Genomic DNA, 21650 nt, shown 5'->3' on the forward strand with positions numbered 1-21650 from the left:
TCCAACTCCTGCACAGCACATCCCAGCAATCCCACCCTGTCCCTGAGAGCTTTGTTTAAACACTCCTCGAGCTCTGGCAGCCTTGGCACCGTGACCACTGCCCTGGGAGCCTGCCCGACCATCCTCTGGGGGAAGAATCTTTTCCTGATATATTTGCCTGAACTTTCCCTGACCCAGGTCCCGTCAGTGGCCGCAGAGAGCAGAGATCGGAACTCTACCCCTGCGCTGCCCTCACAAGGAAGTTGTAGGCTGCGATGAGGTCTCCCCTCAACACGTCAGGTGAACAAGTTTGGGTTTTGGCACTTTGCGGGTTTTTGTTTGTTTGTTTCGGTTTGTTTTTTTTCCCCTTAAATTAGGTGCCCTGGTTCTTTCTGGTAGCGGAGACGGGAGAGAGGCGTCGCAGAGCTTCGGCAAGGCTGTCTTTACCAGCGGCTGCTCCGGGCGAGCTACTCGGGGCCGTCCCGGGAGCCAAATCCGAATTCGCACTTGTGTCGTTACCGCCCTCACGGACAGGTCCCGCGCGGCGCCGGCTCCCGGCAGCTCCCGCGCTCGCGCAGGCGCGGGCACGACCGCACCACCGGCCCCGCACCTGGGGGAGCGCGGCACTGAGAGCTGCCGTCTCCGCCGCCGGTTCCGAGAACGCCGCTCGAGCTCCGGCTGCGAGCGGGTGGCGCCCGCTGGGGCACGGCCGGGGCTTCACGCTCTGCGGCGTTCCGAGCGCCCGCCGCAGTTCGCCCCCCCCCGTCACCCGCCTGGAATAGTTCGGCCCGCGGCCCGGCCTGGCCTTTGAGGTGCCGCGGCCGCCATTTTGTGCGGCGGCGGATAGAGTGCAGTGGAGGTGGTGCTGAGGGGCTCTCGGGACGTCGTTCCCTTCCCTGGCTGGTGAGTGCGGCCGGGTGGGGCCCGGCCCGGTTCGGCTGCGCGCGGTGCTGGGGCGGGTGGAGCCGCGGCCGGAGGTCGCGGGCTTGGGCGGGCCGGGCAGGCGGCGAGGCCGAGGGGGGCTGTGCTCACAGCCTCTCGGGGGGAGCTCATGGCGCCCCTGGGAATTTCCGCCGTGCTCGGGGACCAAGTCGCTGTTGGTATCTCCGTAACTCCAGGACGGGCAGAGGTGTACAGCAGGCCCGGACGCCTTAGTGTTAATGAATAGCGCGTTTCGGTGCCCTCGTGTTGTGTAATAAAGAGATTCGTGCCTCAGGGCGAAGATGAAAGCCAAGTCGGGGGGGATAGGGTGATCGCTTACGCCTGCTCTTTCCCTTTTGTACTTAGTAACTTCCAGCGAAAATGTCGGAGTATATCCGGGTGACGGAGGACGAGAACGATGAGCCCATCGAAATCCCGTCGGAGGACGACGGCACGGTGCTGTTGTCCACGGTGACGGCGCAGTTCCCTGGGGCGTGCGGTCTGCGCTACAGAAACCCAGTGTCGCAGTGCATGCGAGGAGTCCGGCTGGTCGAGGGCATCCTGCACGCCCCGGAGGCCGGCTGGGGAAACCTCGTCTACGTCGTGAATTATCCCAAAGGTTTGTCCTCGTGGCTTCAGTTCTCTGTTCAGGGCTGCTTTCTTTAAGGTCCCAGTCACTGCTGATCTAACACAGCAACGTGTTATTCTTTAACTCTCCGATTCACAGAGATCTATTGTTTATTCAGGTGTCTGTTCTGCCGAGTAGGTTTGACCCCATTGAGTTTTGTATTTTTTTAACACTCTACCTAAACAAGTACTTTAAAGACAAAGTCTTGCATTATCCTTGAAGGCTAGCCTTCAAAGGGTACTGTAGTGTACTGTACTGCACTGTAGTGTTCTGTAATCTCTGTACTCACACACAGTTTTCCTCAAGTCATGGTTTGGTCAGAGATACCACTTAGAAGTGCACAGGAAAGGAGAAACTTGACCACCCTGCTCCACCCCCCCAAAAATGAGAGGAAGTAAATAAATTGCTAGTGAAGTAGTCTTGTTAAAAGTTCATGTTTTCCCCACCTTATAGGACTGTGAATGTTGCTGGATAATTCTTCAGTAAACTAATGCAGAACTAACTGGGTCAGTTTGTATTTTGGAGGAGGACTCGATTGTGGACTGGCTTTGGTTCAGGACAGGCAGATATGTGTTCCATTTAGCCCTGAAGAGCTGATGTGTGTATCTTACAGTCTGTACTCTTCCTCATCACGGGTTATAATTTAACACCATGCAGTTCATAGTCAGTGGGTCAATTTCCAGCGCTGAGGATGTCTAATGTACCTTTTTATATTCAGATAATAAGAGAAAAATGGATGAAACCGATGCATCATCGGCTGTGAAAGTGAAACGAGCTGTACAGAAGACTTCAGATTTAATAGTCTTGGGTCTTCCCTGGAAAACCACTGAACAAGACTTAAAGGAATATTTCAGTACCTTTGGAGAAGTTCTGATGGTGCAGGTAAAATCCATTTGTAGCTCAAGTAAGGAGGGACACTGGGTATATATCAGGCTCCCAAAAAAGAAAGTGGAAACAAAAGAGCTTTATAAACTTGGACAAGATCAGAAACCGTGTCTCTTTCTAAGGATGTCTTTTTTTTTTTCCATGCACCTGTTAATTTTGGGAGAAGATGTTAAGGAATTAGAAGTTGCTGTGTAAGAATGGTTGTAAGACAGATGAGCTCTCAAACAGATTTTTACCAAATTCATTCAGAAACAACATGCTCCATACTAGTGGTTACTTCTGGGTTTTGTTTTTTTTTTTTTTTCCACCTAGGTTAAGAAGGATATTAAAACAGGCCACTCAAAAGGTTTTGGGTTTGTTCGGTTCACGGATTACGAAACCCAAGTGAAAGTAATGTCTCAGCGTCACATGATCGATGGAAGATGGTGTGACTGTAAACTTCCCAACTCTAAGGTACTTTGGGATTTACTGCTGGTTTTATTTGTACCAAACACTCCAAGTGCACCTCTTTATCAGCTGTGTTAGGGGAGAGCAACTGCACAGAATAACTGTCCGCTCTCAGATGTGGCTTTGCTATGAATGAAAAGAACAAGTGAGAGTAAGGGAGGAAAACAGGCAGCAGGTGGGTGAGCTGGAAGTAATTTGAAATGTTGGGAAAATCGCTCATTATGTGAGGGAATGAAGTACAGATAGAAATCTGTGTTTGATGTCCAGCAATACCTGCCTAACTTGCCTGTTGCATGAATAAATGCAGAATAAAGCAGATGGAATCAGTAATTTGGGGAAGAGCAGAACAAGTCTTTGAGTTCCAAACTGAACCTATAGCTTCTATTCTTGTCTCTGTATGCAATTATTACAAAGAAGTGTTCTTCTGTAGTGGCCTTGTCACCATCCCTGTGTGTTGCTCCCATGGTCATTTTCTTAAGGCTCTTCCCCCCCACCTCTACCAAGGTGCAGCTATGTTCTTGGAATAGAATTTTAAGATTTTATTTCTTTTTAAGTCTTAAATCTGCCATCTCAAACTTTCTTCCATCAGCAGCCCTCAGAACAGGCTAGATTAAGAGTGTCATTTGCCGTCCTGTAACTCAGTTCTCAAGGACTGTAGTTGTGATACCTTTTTCCTTCAATTCTCTCCAGCAAAGTCCCGACGAACCTTTGCGCAGCAGGAAGGTGTTTGTTGGACGCTGCACCGAGGACATGACGGCAGATGAACTCCGACAGTTCTTTGCCCAGTATGGGGAAGTGGTAGATGTCTTCATTCCTAAACCCTTCCGAGCTTTTGCTTTTGTTACGTTTGCAGATGATCAGGTAAGTCTTAAAATATTTTAACTTCATAGACTACATTTTAGTAGCATGATAAAGTATAGTTTCTGGAACTACACATGAAATGCTTACTTGTCCACTGATTTATTGAATGGACTGAGAGTACACTTTTAGATGCAGCTGTGCAGACAAGACTTTGTACTGTGATTAGTGTAGTGATGAATGTAAAGCTAAATCACTTCAAATTGAATTAAGTACATGCATATGCTTTCTTTGCAGGATAAATATCTGCTCAGAATTGTAGGGATGCTTTGTGTTTTGTCTTGTACTGCTAACATTTTTGAAAAAAAAAAGACATCTAACATACATTTAATCAATCCCTTATTTCTTATAGGTTGCCCAGTCTCTTTGTGGAGAGGACTTGATCATTAAAGGAATCAGCGTACATATATCCAATGCTGAACCTAAGCACAATAGCAGTAGGCAGTTAGAGAGAGGTGGAAGATTTGGTGGTAATCCTGGAGGCTTTGGGAATCAGGGGGGGTTTGGTAACAGCAGAGGAGGTGGGGGAGGACTAGGCAACAACCAGGGCAGCAACATGGGCGGGGGTATGAACTTTGGGGCCTTTAGCATCAACCCTGCCATGATGGCAGCAGCGCAGGCAGCCCTGCAGAGCAGCTGGGGGATGATGGGCATGCTGGCCAGCCAGCAGAACCAGTCAGGGCCCTCGGGAAACAACCAGCCTCAGGGTAACATGCAGCGGGAGCAGAACCAGGGTTTTAGTTCAGGCAACAACTCGTACGGAGGGTCCAACTCAGGGGCAGCAATAGGCTGGGGCTCAGCCTCGAATGCAGGCTCCAGCAGTGGGTTTAACGGAGGCTTTGGTTCAAGCATGGATTCCAAGTCGTCAGGCTGGGGAATGTAGACGCAGTGGGCTCTGATACTGACTCTATGGTGGGAAATCAAATTTTTCTAACTCATGGTAAGTATACTGTAAATTACGTATATACTAAAGTTTTCCAAATGAATTTGTTCAGTGTGCAGTATATTCAGCAGTATTTTTGACATTTTTTCTTTTCTAAAAAAAAAAAAAGAAAAAAAAGAAACAGAAAAAGGTAAAAGGAATTTTCTAAGTTTTGTTACATATCTAGTTGGAATTCTGAATGTTTGGAAGTGGACTGCTGTTTGCCTGATAGGTGAACTAACACTACAGTCGATAGGAAAGATTTCTCCTGTAATACTTTATCCCTTGTTTCCCGGCTACCTGAATTCTTTGCATGTTCAAAATGGAACCATTGGTCAGAAACAGCATTCTCTCCCTCTTGTTTTTAATTTGATCCCACCATAAGACTCTCCAAGCGCCCCGTTGGACAACACAGTGTCATATTTGTTTGTTTGTTTGTTTTTTTTAACACTGTCTCCCCTCCATACTAAAGTACGATATGAAGGCTTCATTTAATCTCCGCAGTTCATCTCATTTCAAATGTGTATGGAAGAAGCACTTCATTGAAAGCAGTGCTGTAAATATTCTGCCTTAGGAATACTTCTGTCTACATGCTTTCTCATCCAAGAATACTTCATCACACTGCACATGCTGCGTCTTAGACGGTGGGTGTTCCATTTTTATCCGCTACTCTTTATTTCATGGAGTCGTATCAACGCTGTGAACGCAAGGCTGTGAGATGGAACCAGAAGGCTGTTTGAACTTTTGAAACCATGTGTGGGATTGGTGGTGGTGCCGAGGCATGAGAGGGCTGGTATGTGCGAGATAAAGGAGCGAGCGCATGCAGAGACCTGGTGGTGCATTAATAGGATTTTATTTGACTTGGCGAGATGTCTCTCAATCCTGTGGCTTTGGTGAGAGAGTGTGCGGAGAGCAATGATAGCAGATAACGTACGAGTGTTTATTGCATTCAAAGGACATCCACATGTGGAAGACTTTAAGTGGGTTCTCTACCTAGTTAATCAATTAGTTGAATGTGTTACGTGAAATGGAATATTTGTATTTCTTTTCCCTTATGTCAACTGCTGTGAATGCTGTATGGTGTGTGTTTTTTTTCTGTTAATGATCTGTAAGTGTGGTAATGTGACTTGAAGACGATGGGGGTTTGTGATGAGAACATTGAGCTTGTGGTGTGCTTTGCAGTAGCTCTTTCAGCAGAGATCACTAGAGCTCAGTGTGCCTCTCCAGGGTGGAAGTTCCACTGTCTGTAAGATATCCAAAAGAATGCTGTTTGCTGCAGTTTCGTGTTTGGATGCTTTTTATAAGATTTGTCACTGTAGGAAATTCTTAAATAAAACAGATTTAAGTAATATGTGTCTTTGTTTTGCAGCCCTGAATGCAAAGAATTCATAGCAGTTAATTAATTTTACCCTTTTGCAATGAAGTTCTGTAAAGCTTTTTGCAGTCACTCAGTTTGTTTCAGATAAGCAGGTTCTAAAGGAGCAACCGCTCAGCATGTATCGATACCTGACACTGCTCTAAGCCACTGTACCCTTGCACTGTGCAGTGACATAGATCTAAAATCCAGGTCCCACACCTTGGGGTGCCCGCACCTAGACTGGTAAGCAGCTCCCTCCAGATTTCATCTGTGCCAAGGAACGTAACTTGTTCTTTTAGCAATAGAAGTTCCTTATCAGAGGTGGGTTGGGGAAAACAGTTTCTGTCATGATGGATTTCTGTCCACATCTCCTTTGGGGATGGATGTTTTTAACTTGTTTTTATATCAGCCCACTCATGGGAAACGGGCTTCTGCCACACTTCCAGCCCAGAAGAATGCTGTTAACTCCTGTTAAAAGTAGTCACAGGAAAGACTTTCCAGATTAATAAAGCACTGTAAATATACACAGACTGATAATGTTTGAACTGAGTTATGACGGGTGCAGAGGTGTCACGTAGGAGGCAGCAGCTTAACAAAGAGCACAGCATTAGAGCAGAAACTAGGGGAAGGTTATTTCCACTTGTATGAGCTTGAGGAATTGTGTTGTGTACTTGGGGTTGCAACCCACTGAAGCTTGGATCTGTATTTTTCTATACACCATTATACTGTGCTGTAGCTGTGAATAGTCTGAATATGGATATTTACACAGTTTTTAACCTATGTAATTTTCAAGTGAGTCTTCATTACTCTATTCCACTGAGGCTTGTGAGTAGCAGAGCATCTAAACAGCAAACAAAACTGCATGACTGAGTTTTCCACCTGCAGAATTAAAAAATCAGTTGTGCCTTAATGTGCTTGGTTTAAAGAGGGTTTCTAAACACCCAGGCTGAGAAAGAATTTCCGCACATTTGTTCATATTCCACTGAAAAAGTTGCTTACATTTTTTTTCTGCACCTTAATCAGAATAATCTCCAAACTGTCCCATCTGTGAATTTTGCATTTTAGCACTTGCACTATTACCAGCTACTTCTTCTGAGTAACTCTTTAAAATGATATTGTTGGACCTCCAAAGACTAACTGTGACCCCCTGCAAGGAACCTCATGGTAAGTTCTTATAATTAGCATGGTTTTAATTCTGTTTAAATTGCTCAGGTTTAGGTTTAAGAGGCTGGGTGGCAGCACTGAGTAGTGTTTGCTAATAATTTTAGCCTTCCCTCACCTTCAAACAAAATCTGAAAATTTTAGAATTTCAAGTTTCAGTAGCATTTTGACTGCTTTGCATACTTTAATGTTTATAAGTGAGTAAATAAACTATCACTGAAAATACAATGAAGTGTTCTGAGTCTTCATTTTTTCTAAATAGGTACTTCATTTTCAGTTACATTACTTCAGCAAATAAAATGCTAATGAAAGAATCCAAGAAAGAGGAAGTTTATGTATATTGTAAGGATGTCAATATTGTAGGAAAAAAAGCTTCTTCTAACAGTGCTAATTAGCTCCAAGAATCTGTTGTCTACTGTATTTGGACTTTGCATGTGAAAGTTTGTTCTTCAGAAAAATAGCATTTTTACAGCTGAAAGCTGGAGCTTCCCAGGCATGGGCTGTGCAGCAGTAATCTGTAGGAGCAAAGGGACAACAGGGCCAGTAAATGCCCCCACACAGAGCAGGGAGCTGGTACCTCATACCTGAGGGGTGGGATGTCGTTCTCTGCAGGCTCTCGTTGGACCTGTGTTCAGTCAGAAGCTGCAGTCAAACAAGAATTCAGTGCTATGTAATGTCACTGTCACCACTGGCTAATGAAGATTACACCCCTTGGGAGTAAACAACTTGTGACAAATACCAGGTGCAGATTGTTTAGAATTCTTTCCAGCTCCCTAAAGTTTCCCAGACTGATTCATGGGAAAGCTTATCTAGCGTTCTTTCTCTGACCAGATTATTGCATCTTTAAAAGAAATAAATAAAGCATGCTGTAGGCAGATGGCAGCTTTGTACAGTTGAAGGACTTCTAGCAGCTGCTGGGACATTTCTTCTTCACTCCATTATCTGCAGTCGATCTTCCTGATAAACAGGTATGTGTAAGATTAGTACTGATTGAGATTTCTTGCTCCACTAACCAATACCATTATCAAAGGGGACATGATAATTTTTATAACCTTCGTGAACGAAATGTCTTTCTCCCTGGCCACCTTCATAGTGTTTTCTCACAATTCCCAGTTTATTCCTCAAAGATGAGCTATGTGATAAGCTGCTGTTAGAACCTCACTACGATGCACAGTTTAGCCACCGAACTCTCCTTGCTCTGTAGTTAACACCACTTACAGGGAAACTTTCCAGGCTCATCTTCATCCACGAACTCACTCCATGAAGTGCAAAACAGTGGCAGCAAAAGCTGTTTAATAGTTTGAGATCTAAATACTGAATTATTGTGCTCATATGGATTAAATTAAGTTAATGATTCTAAATGTAATTCCTGGATTGTTTTGGAATGGTAAAATTGCTTGCAAATGAATATTTGATTTAGAATACAATTTTCATTAGGATTGCATCCCTTGGAAAACTTCTGTAATCAAGAGAGACAGCATTGCTGAGGAATTTGGGCATGGAGGAGGAAATGCATTTGTTCTGAATGTAAATTAAGGTAATTGGAATATATGGATATTCTAATCGAAAAGATAAGAGGGACAATTATGCTATTACACTGTACAATGTTTCTCCCAAAACTCAGTCTTGGATCTTGACTAATTTTATAGAGTAATGAATTTGGCAGTTCAGGCATTAAAAAAACAAATCCAATCCACAACCCTGTTCTCAGCAGTGAGGGGATTCTTTTCTCCTCACAAATACTGCTGTAGCATGGTTCAATCTTCCTGTCAGAAACAATGCCAATCAGTTTAAAAGCAACAATTTAGTTAATTATGAAATCGTGTTTTTCCAAAGAGATCTGGAATACAGGAACGTTTGGCTTTTTACTCTCCTCATGGAGAGCTTAACTGAGTTCTAGGCATTACTCTGCAGTAGGCAGCCTCAGGCATGACCAAGGCCCGTTCAGTAGTAAATTATTTAACACATCTATGGTCAATAATAGAAATTACAGTCACACTGTGAGGTTGACATAACATTTTCCATTTTGTTAGCATTCCTCTGTGCTGTTAAACAGCACCTGTAGCACTTGCCATTCTGAAAATCAGCATCACATAAAGATAGCAACTGATTGTTAAAATGGAGAGTCTGGAGTGAAATAGTTCTGTCTCACCAGCCTAAAGGTACTCCAGGAAAATCTAAGGAAGCCACAGGGCTGTACCTGCTCCATTGCAAAACAGCAGATTAGGCAAGCTGGGTAACTGTCCCCCTGCCTGCACAAACATGTCACTGTAGGCTTGGTACAAGGCACAGGCTGGAATTTTTCCAGTATCCATCACCACACATGAATCTTCACCCAGAGAACACAAATGAGCACCATAAATGGAACAGTTGGGTGTTGTTTAATACAATGCAGAAGATTAAATCCATTGATTGATGGGGTAATGGTAAGAAAGAATGGTAAGAAAGCTCTCAGCTGTAACTGGATTTTAAACCTTCCTGGCTACTTTTCACCATTCTCATGTGGCCTTAAACATGCAAGTACATCCCAAGTCAAAGTTCAGTTGTGTCCAGGTAAGGCTGGGGGCATTCCTTCTGCTCAGCCCCAGAGCCAAGGAGCACATTTAATTCCATGTTCAGTCCTTACCACTATGATTTGCCTTCCTGGGGCAGGACGGGACTTCATTCACACTGACATTGAATTTTGGCATTGCATTTCCATATACACATCCAGGTCCCCAGTGTTTGTGTGGAATACATTAACTCTCACATCAGTTATTCTGGGTTAGTGAATATGTGCATCAATTCAGACAGACTGTAAAGTAACTGCCGAGGTAAACCTGAGCCTCCCCAAACCACAATCGCCTCAACTGTGATTTTAAAATTCTTTAAGCAAACACAGACTGGAGTATCTTCCAAAACTGCCTGCTGAGAAACTCAGCTCTGTTACTAAGAAATAGTCTGAAACACTGCATTCAGCAGGAATGTATTACTGTTTGAACTTCCCTGGAGATATCTATAGTGAAAGAACATTAAAAATTCTCACCACACTGATCTTTGAGTCTGTTATAAAATCTTCCAACATAAATAGAAGCAAATCTAAGTAGCAGCAAGGGCACTAGGGCATCAGCAAGGGCAGGCAAGCACAGACAGGATCAATTCTTTGGGCAACCTAGCAAAGGACAGTTGCTGCCAAATCCAGTGCACCGAACACACCTGATTACAGTGAATGACAGAAATTGGTAACGAGAACGGGCACCCCCGTGTTTAATGCCTGAGAAATTAAAACGGGCAGGATTCGCTCATGTCGAGTAGCCTAACCCTGAGTGTCACAAGGAGCACCACCCTGATGTGCACTGGCACACTCTGACCACGGCGTGGTGCTTCAGGACCACAACAGACAAACCTTTGCAGTGAATCTTTTACTTACTGTCAAGGGCTGCTGGGAGAATATGCCTTTTCTCTACACGGTATCTAAAAGGAGCATTGGGGAACAAAGTTGTGATGTAGTCCTGTTCTTCTTGCAGTTTGAGAACTGTGTAAGGTTAAGCAACAAGAGCTGGATAAGAAATTCAAGACTCTTCAGGTAGCTGTGATGCTCAGGGGGCTTTTACAATGGCTTGTCTTTTACTAGTCCCTGCCTGATCTACCTTCTTTTTTCCCAGGTGACATGTGGGAATGTCAAAAAATGAATGTCCCAGAGGCTGCATTTGGCTTTCAGCAGGCTACAGCCTCTTTATTGTCTGCAGCAGGCAAGCCTGAAAGGCAAAGAACCACATGGACAATTCATGGAGCTAGAGAAACCTTCAGCCCTTGGGCAGACTGCAACAGGCAGGTCAGGAAGAAAGGAAACCAGCTCTTCCCAGCACATCTGTCTCCATTTCTGCCTAAGCAAGGAGATGTTTAATTATCTCCTGCTAGAAAACAAAGGAGAAAAAGAGCCTGTCAATATCAGCCAGCAAAAACAGGAGCCCAAAAGACACAGGGGCAGCTTTTGCCCTCAACTCATGAAGGAGATCTGCAGAGACCTTTGGCACATCAGCTGCATCACAGCAATTCCCAACATCTCCACCATCAAAGTAGCTCAGCCCCTCACTGTTGCTGAGAAGCTCCCTCTGCTAGAGCCCTGTTCAAGGAGGGCAGCATAAATGTGCACATATGAATGGTCAATGCAGAGCTACTCGTCTGCTAGTTCACATTTTGCTTTCCATTTTGCTCCTTCACATTATGGCTTTACAGCATCAGTAAATCCATACGCTTGTGCTAAAAGGCATCACTTTAGGAAGGGCAGGTTGAATGAACTTGTCTGTTCCAATACTCTGGAGACATGAGGAATTTGAATCTTGAATCAGACCCAGGCAGTCATGGATGGAGAGAGTTTGTAATAGGCTGTTGTTGGGAAGGCAAATGCTAAGGTAGCCTTAAGCACTGGAAGTTAGATCCAGTTTTGCATTTCAGCATGGGGGAGCTCAAAAATTATCTTTCAGCTATGACAGTATTTATGAGCAGTATGTGTGTTGATTTTTTCCAGACAGTATTTAGCTCCAGCTGGCAAAGCTGCACCCATAAAGGGGGAACTTTGTACCCCATGTAGGCATGTGTTTCACTGCAAAGGGAATCCTGAGGTGCTGATCACCATGCAGATCCATGCAGACACCTGACCCCACAGAAGCTTTACCTAGTTATGAATTGTGAGCAGAGCCAGGCAGCAGCCAACAAGGTAGACCTCACACTGTCAGCCCTTCTCAACAAGAGATCCATGCCTGGACATTTAATGCCTGGATTATGGTATCTGGTGTCAGTGATACCATCTTCCTCGTCCACAGGCTCCTTCTTGGCCTGTGTCCTTACAGGGCAGCAGTCTAATTATTTCTTCATTAGACTTCAAAACTCAATTGGTAGTCTTCCCAACATATCTATTAACTTGGATCCAGAATACTTGGGATCTCAGTACCCATGGAGCAAGATATACTCAGTTTTGCAAGACTGGCTGCACTGGCATCCATGAAGGCTTTTCTGTGGTGGGAAGTGCAGGACATTTCTTGATTTTCCATTCAACTCACGTAAAGCTGAACAGAGGTGGAAAGGAGTTGCAAAAACCCAAGTGCCAGTGCAGCATTTTACTACGACCCGAAATTGTAACAGCAGCCCCTCTGCAAAGCAAGGCTTCTGCTCACAGCCCTGACTAACCCTGTGAACCTCCTCCCAGCTGCACCAGGCACACAGGGAGTACAAAAAAATGAAAATGAAACCCCACAGCTTTCTCTCTGATATTATTGTCAGGACTGGATTTAAGTGGATGTTGTAGATAGGAAAGTATCTCCTCATCTAGAAAGAGCTCACCTGTACATGTCCTCTTGTTTTCATGCAGTATGTAGCCAACCCTGCAGCTGCAATAGTAGCCCCCTACGTAGTTGTGACAGTGATGACTGCAGAGTGGTTTAGTATCCAATGGCTGTTTGCACTCATCAATATCTAATGGGCAAAACAGAGAATCAGGCAGACAATAGATTACAACAAAATGTTCTCTCAGTCTCAGCCACTCTGTGTTTTGTGAGGTTGGTCTTTGGTCACTGTGCCCCTCTGAATCTGCTTCTGTACAATTAGACCACCTTCTTCCACCCCACACCAGCAGCCTCAGGCTATGAGAGCACAGGGAAGCACCAACCCCACCAGAGCCATGGCTCTTCCATCTACAAGAGGGGCCAGTCTCTCACCTTCAGCAGCATAAAAGGCCTCAAAGCCTGTGAATGGTTTCTCATTGGAGTAATCAGACCGAAACACTACCGTGAGGTGGTTGTCAGCGGAGATGTACGTTCTGTTCCCTGGAGCCTCTTCAGTGTCTGTACTGTCCCTTCCACACAGCATAGCCAAGGTCTTCCCACCAGAGCTCAGCTGCAAAACAGATGGACAAATCCAGCAGGTGAGCATAGAGCATTGATCTTCCCAACCTGCTGCCATGGATGGAAAAACATGTGTTTAACAGTGTGAGGAAGGAAGTTTGGATGCTCTCAAAAAGTGCTTCTGGAGCTCAGTCCACATCCAAGACCAGGTAAGAGAGGATTTCCTCTGTTCTCTGTGACTTAAGACCATAATTTTGTCTCCCTTTCTCCTTTCAGTGGTCCTCACAAATGTCTGATGCCAGCTATGCTTTGTTTATAATACTCTTGTTAACTTGGCACTCTCAGTGACAATCACTGGTCTTGGTAAAGCCAGAGACAACTGGGGTAAGAAGGTTTCGCACACTGACAAATTCAAATGTATAAAAAAAGGTGTCCTTAAGCAAGTGACTCGCCCTGTGATGCATGTATTAGCATTCCAGCTGTTCATTTAACACAGGAGAAATGTTTCAAAAGATGGGGTTTATGATGGGCATGGTAAAGAGGGAGCTGTGTACTACACACCTACCAGAAATGGATATTCCGTCCTACACAAGGGATAGTACATGAAGAACAACAGACTTTTGGGGAATGGGAGCAACTTGCCATATAAAACCATGGAAATGAGTTTTTTCTCAGTGGGAACAAGGCTGCCAGGTTTGGTTCAATCAGATGCAAAACTGGGATTGCCAACTCCCTGCCTACACAACTCCTTCCTTATTGTACATCAGGCCCATGCAAAGAACTAAAGGAGTGCAGAGGTAGCACAGCCTCAAATCAGTGACAGGACCCCTGGACCAGAGCACACACATCTTTCAGGGACACTGCTGCTCACCCAAACACTTCCCCAAAGCAGTATCTTTGTTCCTCTTCCTGAGGCTGTTTCTCACATTAGCCAGCAGATGCACCACAGTAACTGCTGCTGTGAGTGCCCGCTCAGATGGACTGACAGTGTCTTGTTTAGAGTATCACTTACATTTTATGGTCTTCCATTATAACCTGTGTCAAGCATTACTTTTTAATTTAAAACACTGTAACATAAGCAAAATGCTCAAATATTGTTTTGGACAAAATTTCATAAGTTTTGCTTCACAACAGAAGAGCATCAGAATTTTCTGAGCAAAAGCATTTCATGTTTCAGATGCTCCAATGTGACAACCACATCTGCTTCCTGGTCCCATGGGGCTCAATAAACACATAATTTAGAAACCAGCTGAGCCTGAACTTTAAAAGTAGACCAAAATCAAGATCTGACAAAGAGTTATGTTGATTCTGCATGTGCCCAGGATCACATAAACAGGGTTTTTAATAACTTGCACCTGCTACATTACCCCATCCCACACATACCTTCACATAATCATATTCACACAGGTAGGACAACTCCAGGTTGAAATGGGTGAAGTAAATGCGAACAGAATATCCTTTGGGGACAGTAATATTCCATATTTTCTCCTTGTGATTTGGGTAGACCTTTGGGAAGTTTGGGGATGTGATCCTTCCATACATTTTTTGTTGCACAATGCTGCTCCTTACTCCACTATAGAGCACAGCCAGCAAAATAAATAGCCTGTGTCAAAGGGACAATAAATGAACTAAGAAAGAGTGAGCATTAACTTGGATCATACCCCAAAAGCCACACATCCTAGTTGCCTGTATCAATACCAAATCAGGTCACTCAGTGCTAGCTGAAATCTTCATGCCCAACACCCTCCTAACTTTACAATGAAAGCAAAATTGGGAGGTATCAGTGGGGTCGCTGCAGTAACAGCTAAACAGGATGAGCCTCATGCTCACGCCTTCCAGACCCTGCACGAAACCAAGTGGACAGAAGAGCTGGAGGTAACTGCACTCACCTCATTCTGATGCCTTCCTGTCTGAGCCTGTTCTGCTGTGAGCCTTGGGGGAGGAATCCCTCCTCGTGTATTTGCATTTGGGGGCGGATGTATTTATTGCGTGTGCTCTGCTGTGTTTGTCTGGATGTTGAACCCTTATGTTTATCGCCCTTCCACCCCCTTCAGCCTGCTGAGTTCTTGGAACAGCAACAACTAAAAGCCAGGCTTGTGTTCAGGCTTCAGTCAGTGGCAGGCAGAGATGGAGAGGATGGATTGGGAAGGCTGCAGGCTCTTGGAGGAAGCCATAATATCACTGCTGTGTGGGAAGGCAGGCAGGGGGAGGAGGTAGCTCCAGACAGTGTCTGCCCTGGGGAGCAAGGGGAGCTGGCAATGCTCTTTCCCTCTGAACAACTGGTCCACAATTCCTGCTAATGCAAGCAGCATGTTACAGGAAGTAGCTGCTTCCATCATCAGAGCACGGAGGTGTTGAAAACAAAATAATGGGGCACATCACATGATTTTAGAATAGTGATGAGTCTGGTTGTATGGTTCTTTGTAACAGGATAGAAATACTCAGGGGACATAACACTACAGTACACACAGGCATCAGTTTCAGAGATACAAAGTCTTCCAGTTCTCAGCTGCAGATTTTATTCCAGTGCATGCTCGTGGTGACCAAAATCTACTCCGTGCCTTCTTCATAAGCATGGATTGCTTTTTATCCTGCCCATTCTGGAACAGCCATAAGGTAAAAAGTCACACTTTAAAAAAATAATTCTAATTTCTTTTAAACTTTTGGGATCCACACAGGGTTTCACACTGCCCAGGAAATTCAACCGGGAGAACAAACACTATGGGACATAAAGCTTCATTAATTCTCCTGCATGCAGACTGCTTTTTTCCAAATCAGCATTTAGGTTTCCCACAAAACTCCTACTCCACCACACTTGGAGATAGGCCTAATATATAGAGGGTGAAAACCCAGCTATATTAAAGCTGAGTCTAGGTCCATCTCTTCTCAGATGAAAATGGACAGAATTGGAAAACTGATCTGCTGCAGGGAACAGACTGTTGGGTTCCACATGCAGAAAATTTATCCTAAGATACCCTGTAATCAAATGGACACCTTTTCAACAGCCAAAAGTCATTACCCCAGGCAGTGAAGCTGGTGCTGGCAGGAAAGCAGGAGTTATTACATGAAAAAAACTAAGGCCAAAAAAACATTCAGCAAACTGCAAACAGAAAACACCATTTAATAAAAGTGAAGGGAAGAGTACTAGCATAACAACTAGTAATACTTGTGTAGCAGCAATACCTACAAGCACAGTTAATGGACAAGAACCAAGAGGGCACTGACTTTTCCCATGGCCTACTAGCTGCTAAAATGATACTATCAACAAGATAGATGTGGACTTTATACTATCTGGAAAAGGGGGAAGAGACAGAAAATTTTGGAAAAAAAAATCAATCCATGTTTGACTGAGCTGCTGCCTGATTCACATAGGCATAAATACTTCAGAAGCATCCCACTTCAGGCTTTCTGCTCAGATCAGTAGCAGAGGAATGGAGAGTCAATTCTGATCTTAGGTCTGAATTTTCCCACAGCCCAGAATTTGCTGAGTGCCCTGAGGCTGATAGTTGCTGCCAAACATTGAAACAGGACTGTGTGTAGAATAGCAAAGTATCTCTTTAAATAGTATATTAATGTATTATAGTATACTTTTAATAAAGCCTTCTGATCTGGAGTCAGACAGCATAACTTCTTCCCATCAAGGGTGGCCTGATTTCCCATTACCTGCCTCTGACCAAATGGTTAAAGGGATGTAGGACATTCCCTTCCCTCACTCCACAGAGGAGTATGTACCTTCTTGCACAGCCCCTGGGTCACACACTATTTAGACAGGTTTGCAATATAAATGAAAAACCATTTTTATTTTGGAATGGAGCAGAAAGTCACCAGCGCTGTTTCTTCTCAGCCATTCTTCTTCTAGCCCTCTCTCCCATGGAATGGCAAGCTGCCTTCCAGCACTGGACAGGGTTCAGTTATCCTTTTGGAAGAGTGATCATAAGGCACTTTCCAGCCTGCTGGCTCCCAGCAGTGGGTAAATTCATCTGTTCACGGATGAAGATGAGCACTGTTTGCAAGCCAACATTTTAGAGCACAAAGGCTGCTGTTTGCTCCCCATGGCTCTGGGCTCCTAAAGCAAATCCACAGCTTTTTAGACAGCTGCAGCTCCCTGTCTGTGCACCTGCACCTCAGCTTCTGGCCAGGAAGCCACCTCTCCTCATGGGACTGATTGGACTCTGACTAGATTAACAGCACATGGCCAAGGACAAAGGCAGAGCTCTCAAGAAAGGAGACGTGTCTTGGCCTACAAGTTTCACTCCAAACCAGGGAGTTCCTGCACAGAGCCTTATCCCAACTGGAAGGGTTAAAAACCCTGTATAAAACAGTATCACATAAATGCTCTCCCTTTCAATATTAACTAAGCTGCTTCCCATGCTAAGTCAAATAACTAATGCAGACCAGTACACTCAGTGCTAGCAAAACAATCTCCTTTTATTTAAATATATAAATAAAGTCATAGTGAAAGCAACAGGATCTGAGGACCAACAGTGACCAAATGTACCATGTGTCTAAAGTGATGGATTCTAAAGCCATCATCTGAGTGATCAATGTCTCCTGGATAATTTCTGGAATGTACAAGCCAGGAGTGGGAAGCTTTTTGCAATCATAAGTCATTGGCTTCTTCCCCTCTTTCAAGAAGAGACTAAAATACACCGGCCAAGCACAGCCCCAGTAAAACATTTTTTAAAGCGAACGTTCCTAACTAGTGATCTTACATTAGGAAGTAGGCCTGGCCTTAAGCCCAGTTCAACAAGGTCTCAGCTGTAAAAATTGCTTATAATTTATTTTTTTGTTTTACACTAAACATTAATTGCTTAAAAACAAGAGTTCTCCAAGTCCCTACGGTACAGCTAGAATAGAAATTCCTCATTCTCAGCTGAATGCCCTGAGCCTAGAGAAACAGTATTCTCCCTCCTCTGTCACAGCTTATTCCCCTGTGCACTGTGGGACTGCTAGACAACAACCATCATCCATCCCAGTCAACTGCTCAGGAATAAGACACTCTCTGGGGAGGTGAAAGACATGCATTTGAATTGTTGATATTTCCTTCACCTTCCAAATGCTTCCTCTGAGACTTTCTATGAGCCCTACATAATTTCCACAAGTGGAAAGTAGAACACTGGAAGGTTTGAATCTAGATTCAAACAGCTCTCTCCAAAGCTTCCATCTGAAAGGACTGAAATGCTGGCATTTTTTCATCTGGCAGATCCCTCCCTCAGCTGCAAAATGAGACACAGTTGTAAAAGTAAGAGCTGCATCAGCTCCAAAGGTGCTGGAGATAGCAGAGAGGAAGACATGGATCAGTCATAGCTGTTACAAGAAGGCTCACAGGCTCAGCACAGGCATTGCTGCTGTCCCTTTGCATGGGGTACAGCTGCTCCTCAGCATCCTGAACTGAGCACAGCCTCTGCTTGAATTCCCAGGCTTCTGGAAAGGGCTTGCAGCAGCTGAGTAACAGCAGTGAGCTGTTCTCCATTAGCTTATATGACACAGGTCCTCTGATTCCTAGATATTCCCTGCTTTAAAGGCTGGGAGATTATTATGAAATAAAAAGCAACTTTACCCACAGTAGCTGTTTTGCAGCAATGCTCTGCCAGAAACTTCAGAATGAAGGTTCTCCCTATGCTGACAGGTCTCAGTTTGCACTGTGTCTCTGGAAAAGTGATTCTTACCTACCCACACGTTATCATCTACTGCCTTAGTGGTAACTCCAACCATAACTCCTTAAGAATCCATGAGGAAAAGCTACATCTCTTAAATCCTTATTGATGCAGCAAAGAGCACCTTCTGATTCCCCTCCTGTCATTCCGGTGTCATCTACAAAACCTACAGCTTTCTGTCAACTCCCTCTTGTTCCCTGGAATCCTTCTTGTCACTGAAAATTCACCTTGTCACATTCTCCCAAATCTCTTTGAGTTCCATCAGGGTTCAGCAAAGACAGGAAACATGCACTGTGTCAGACATTCTCCCACCAAGCCATTTGTACTCAAGATTTTTGTGTTGTACATATCATATGTGAAGCTGAACGGTCCAGGTAACAGCTCCTTTCACTGAGTTTTCATGGAATAGAAAAGCCATTTATAGCCCACTGCTGCTGAGGGTTTTGTGAACATAGGAGCTCAGAGAAGTAGCTGAAGTTAAATCTTTAAAGCCAACTTCACAGGTAAGAGTGGCTTTCAGAGCTCAGAGAACATGATCGTTGAACAGAGAGTAATAAATAGTGAACAAATACCTTATTTGACCTTATATATTCTTTCACTCAACAAAAGCCTGTATGGCAGAGCCATAGGCAGAGGCTTGTGTAGTGTCATTGCTAGAGCAGGACACAGAGCAAGGCCTCTTGGATCAGCATCTCCCACCACCAAGCCCAAGGCTTAAGGCAAATTAGCCCAAAGTGCCAGGAAATAAAAACAAAAGCAGTGCTCCTGTGTCACAGGGACGTTGTCAAATTTTTCATCATTTAAACCACTTCTTAGATGAATGTTGTCAAAAGCATCCCATAGGAAAAGATTCTGTGAGCCACTACATTAATTGGTGATCAAGAGCAACAGCAGAATTCACCCAAGAGTGGAGAGAAAACTCCCCTTTAGTGCAAACCCAGTTACTCTTTTCCCAGTTTGTATCTAATTGGTCATATGCCATCAACCTTAAAAACAGATTTTCTTTTTAAGTAATTGAACTCACTGCTTTTCAAATATGCATTTAGTGTTTCTGAGCAGACCCAAGTGTAATAGCAACATAAGACAAAAGACAGCCAGTGCAACCTTATGCTTCATTCTTCCTGCAATACCAGGTTTAACCTCAATTTTCTGTCGCTGTAATTGATGCCAAAGGTGCCTCACGGGCCACATATCGTTTGAGAACAACAGGCACAGGAGCACCAGCACAGTTGTGTTCCCACTAAATTTAATTCCATTGGTGGAGACCTGCAGACAGACAGGATCTTTGTAAGTCTTGTCAGATTGCAACTCTCTCCTTTGTCTGAAGCTGAAAGCACACACAGTATATTCAAATGAGACCTTCACTATAAAAGCATGTGCAGACAAGTCACCATGGAGGGTACTAAATTTCAAATTAATGCCTCCCTAGTTCCTCCGTCATATCTGTCCACGTATGGACAGACTTTAATCTCAGAGTAAATGAGATTTATTCTATTCTCAGAAGCTATCTTGGACTACTACACCTTGCTCAAGGGACAGGACATGCACCCACAGGTTACCCCTGTGTATCAATATGCTGTGGATTCACAGCTGAACTAATCCCCATGATATTTTCTTCACTTGTCTGCAGTGTGATAAACTAGCTTGAGGTTAAAAACATTTTAAAATGAAAAAAATGAAGTGAATACCACCATTGGACCACGTATCAGATTAGGTGAGGTCAGCACTGTGTGTGCTAGATGACTTCAAAAGTTTGCCTTCCAGCATACTTTTTGCTTTTTAATCTTTTTCACTTTTTAAAAAACCCAGAGATAACTTATGGGTATTTGCTCTTGCTCTTACACAGATACATTATTCTGAGCTGAGACAAGACTCTAAAGTGCATCGGCTACTGCATCTAAAAAAGAAATAGCAGGCTCTCACTCCCTTCTAACTTGTCATATGCCATTATAAGTCTCACAATTCTTTTGTGAAAATTCAAATAGAAAATAAGTCGCTCACATTGGATCTGGTTTATCCTGCCACATTCACTAAATGGCAGGACCTCACATCGCTTCAGTCTCAGCACAGTGACTTACCAAGGAAACTGCACAATCGGGTCCAACTCAAACACTGATTTCAGAGCTGATGAAAGCAGCTGTCCCCATGCTGCTGGCCCCTGTCCACAGCAGCTGCACTGGCAACTCAGCCTTCCCCTTGGTGCTCAGCCAGTGCTCAGCCTGTGGTCACAGGAGCCATCTGTGGGGATGGAAGAGCAGCTCAGCTTCCAAATTTACTTCCAGCCTTGAGAGCAGTCAGATTCCTCCCTCCTGCAGGAGCTCACAACCCGCTGAACAGACAGGCTTTGTCTGGGGCAATCCCTACACCCACATACTCGGGAGTTTCTTGTTTTCACTACACAATTTCTTGAGCATTATGATCACAGACAAGATGTTATGGTGGATAATAAGGCAATTCCTATGAGAACACTTCTAAGGTGTTTGCATCCTGGTTGGTCCTGTTACAGAGGCCATTAATAATAATGGCCATAATTAGCTGTTATACAGCACATGTCTTTTTTATAATTTTTCTTAAGAAAGGTGGGTGGCAAGAGCTTTCATCCCATTTTAAAGACAGTGAAAATGAGGTAATGATGAAATGCAAATGCCAGCAGCAGTGTTAGGCACAAACCCAGGCCCCCTGCATCCTGGCTGAGTGCTTCAGGTAACACAGCAAGGAAGCTCCATATCCTGTTACCCATATATTGAGTCACTGAGTACCCCCAGCAATTATCTTACTTTTCATTAGGGAGTCAAAAATAAAATAGGGCTCTAATTCCTCCTGCAAACCAGAAATCTCTATGGCAAATGACACACCGAAAAATGCAGCGCAACACAGAGCAAAGCAGCTGGCAGCCCATCGAGGTGCCAGAGCCATGGTGCCACTCATTACTCTGAGAGCTGGACAGTGGAAAGAGCTACCTCAACTGCCACAAAACCAGCCAGCTTGCTGATTAACCCAAAATGCTGCTGTT

At 44.3% G+C, this 21650-nt stretch overlaps 2 protein-coding genes across 3 annotated transcripts; one reads left to right on the plus strand and one right to left on the minus strand.

The window, feature by feature from the left end:
- Nucleotides 1-810: 810 nt before the first annotated feature.
- On the plus strand, nucleotides 811-5989 carry TARDBP (TAR DNA binding protein). The gene is made up of 6 exons (XM_031506673.3): nucleotides 811-882; nucleotides 1267-1519; nucleotides 2247-2410; nucleotides 2726-2866; nucleotides 3551-3721; nucleotides 4071-5989. Exons 2-6 carry the CDS (start codon nucleotides 1282-1284, stop codon nucleotides 4599-4601), a joined length of 1245 nt encoding a protein of 414 aa, XP_031362533.1. The 5' UTR covers nucleotides 811-882; nucleotides 1267-1281; the 3' UTR covers nucleotides 4602-5989.
- Nucleotides 5475-20709, minus strand: MASP2 (MBL associated serine protease 2). Of its 2 annotated transcripts, XM_021529837.4 has the most exons (5): nucleotides 14870-20708; nucleotides 14364-14583; nucleotides 12855-13032; nucleotides 12481-12612; nucleotides 5475-8115 (listed from the first exon to the last, which is right to left on the minus strand). In XM_021529837.4, exons 1-5 carry the CDS (start codon nucleotides 14944-14946, stop codon nucleotides 8063-8065), a joined length of 660 nt encoding a protein of 219 aa, XP_021385512.2. In that variant the 5' UTR covers nucleotides 14947-20708; the 3' UTR covers nucleotides 5475-8062. The 2 variants fall into 2 exon arrangements, with proteins under 2 accessions (XP_021385512.2, XP_085414539.1); XM_085558413.1 differs by lacking the exon at nucleotides 5475-8115 and having other exon boundaries at nucleotides 9521-12612; nucleotides 14870-20709.
- Between the last annotated feature and the right edge of the window lie 941 nt (nucleotides 20710-21650).

The sequence above is a fragment of the Lonchura striata genome, chromosome 21 (genome assembly GCF_050655825.1).
Source record: "Lonchura striata isolate lonStrDom1 chromosome 21, ASM5065582v1, whole genome shotgun sequence".
Classification (NCBI taxonomy): domain Eukaryota; kingdom Metazoa; phylum Chordata; class Aves; order Passeriformes; family Estrildidae; genus Lonchura; species Lonchura striata.

Excerpts from the sequence above, each read along its gene's own strand:
- TARDBP (XM_031506673.3), top strand. The coding sequence starts at position 1,282 with ATGTCGGAGTATATCCGGGTGACGGAGGACGAGAACGATGAGCCCATC. Across the intron at positions 2,867-3,550 it reads GTAAACTTCCCAACTCTAAG|CAAAGTCCCGACGAACCTTT; the intron begins GTACTTTGGGAT and ends AATTCTCTCCAG. Across the intron at positions 3,722-4,070 it reads TTACGTTTGCAGATGATCAG|GTTGCCCAGTCTCTTTGTGG; the intron begins GTAAGTCTTAAA and ends TATTTCTTATAG.
- MASP2 (XM_085558413.1), bottom strand. The coding sequence starts at position 14,946 with ATGCAAATACACGAGGAGGGATTCCTCCCCCAAGGCTCACAGCAGAAC. Across the intron at positions 14,584-14,869 it reads CAGGAAGGCATCAGAATGAG|GCTATTTATTTTGCTGGCTG; the intron begins GTGAGTGCAGTT and ends CCTTTGACACAG. Across the intron at positions 12,613-12,854 it reads GGCCTTTTATGCTGCTGAAG|ATATTGATGAGTGCAAACAG; the intron begins GTGAGAGACTGG and ends TTTGCCCATTAG.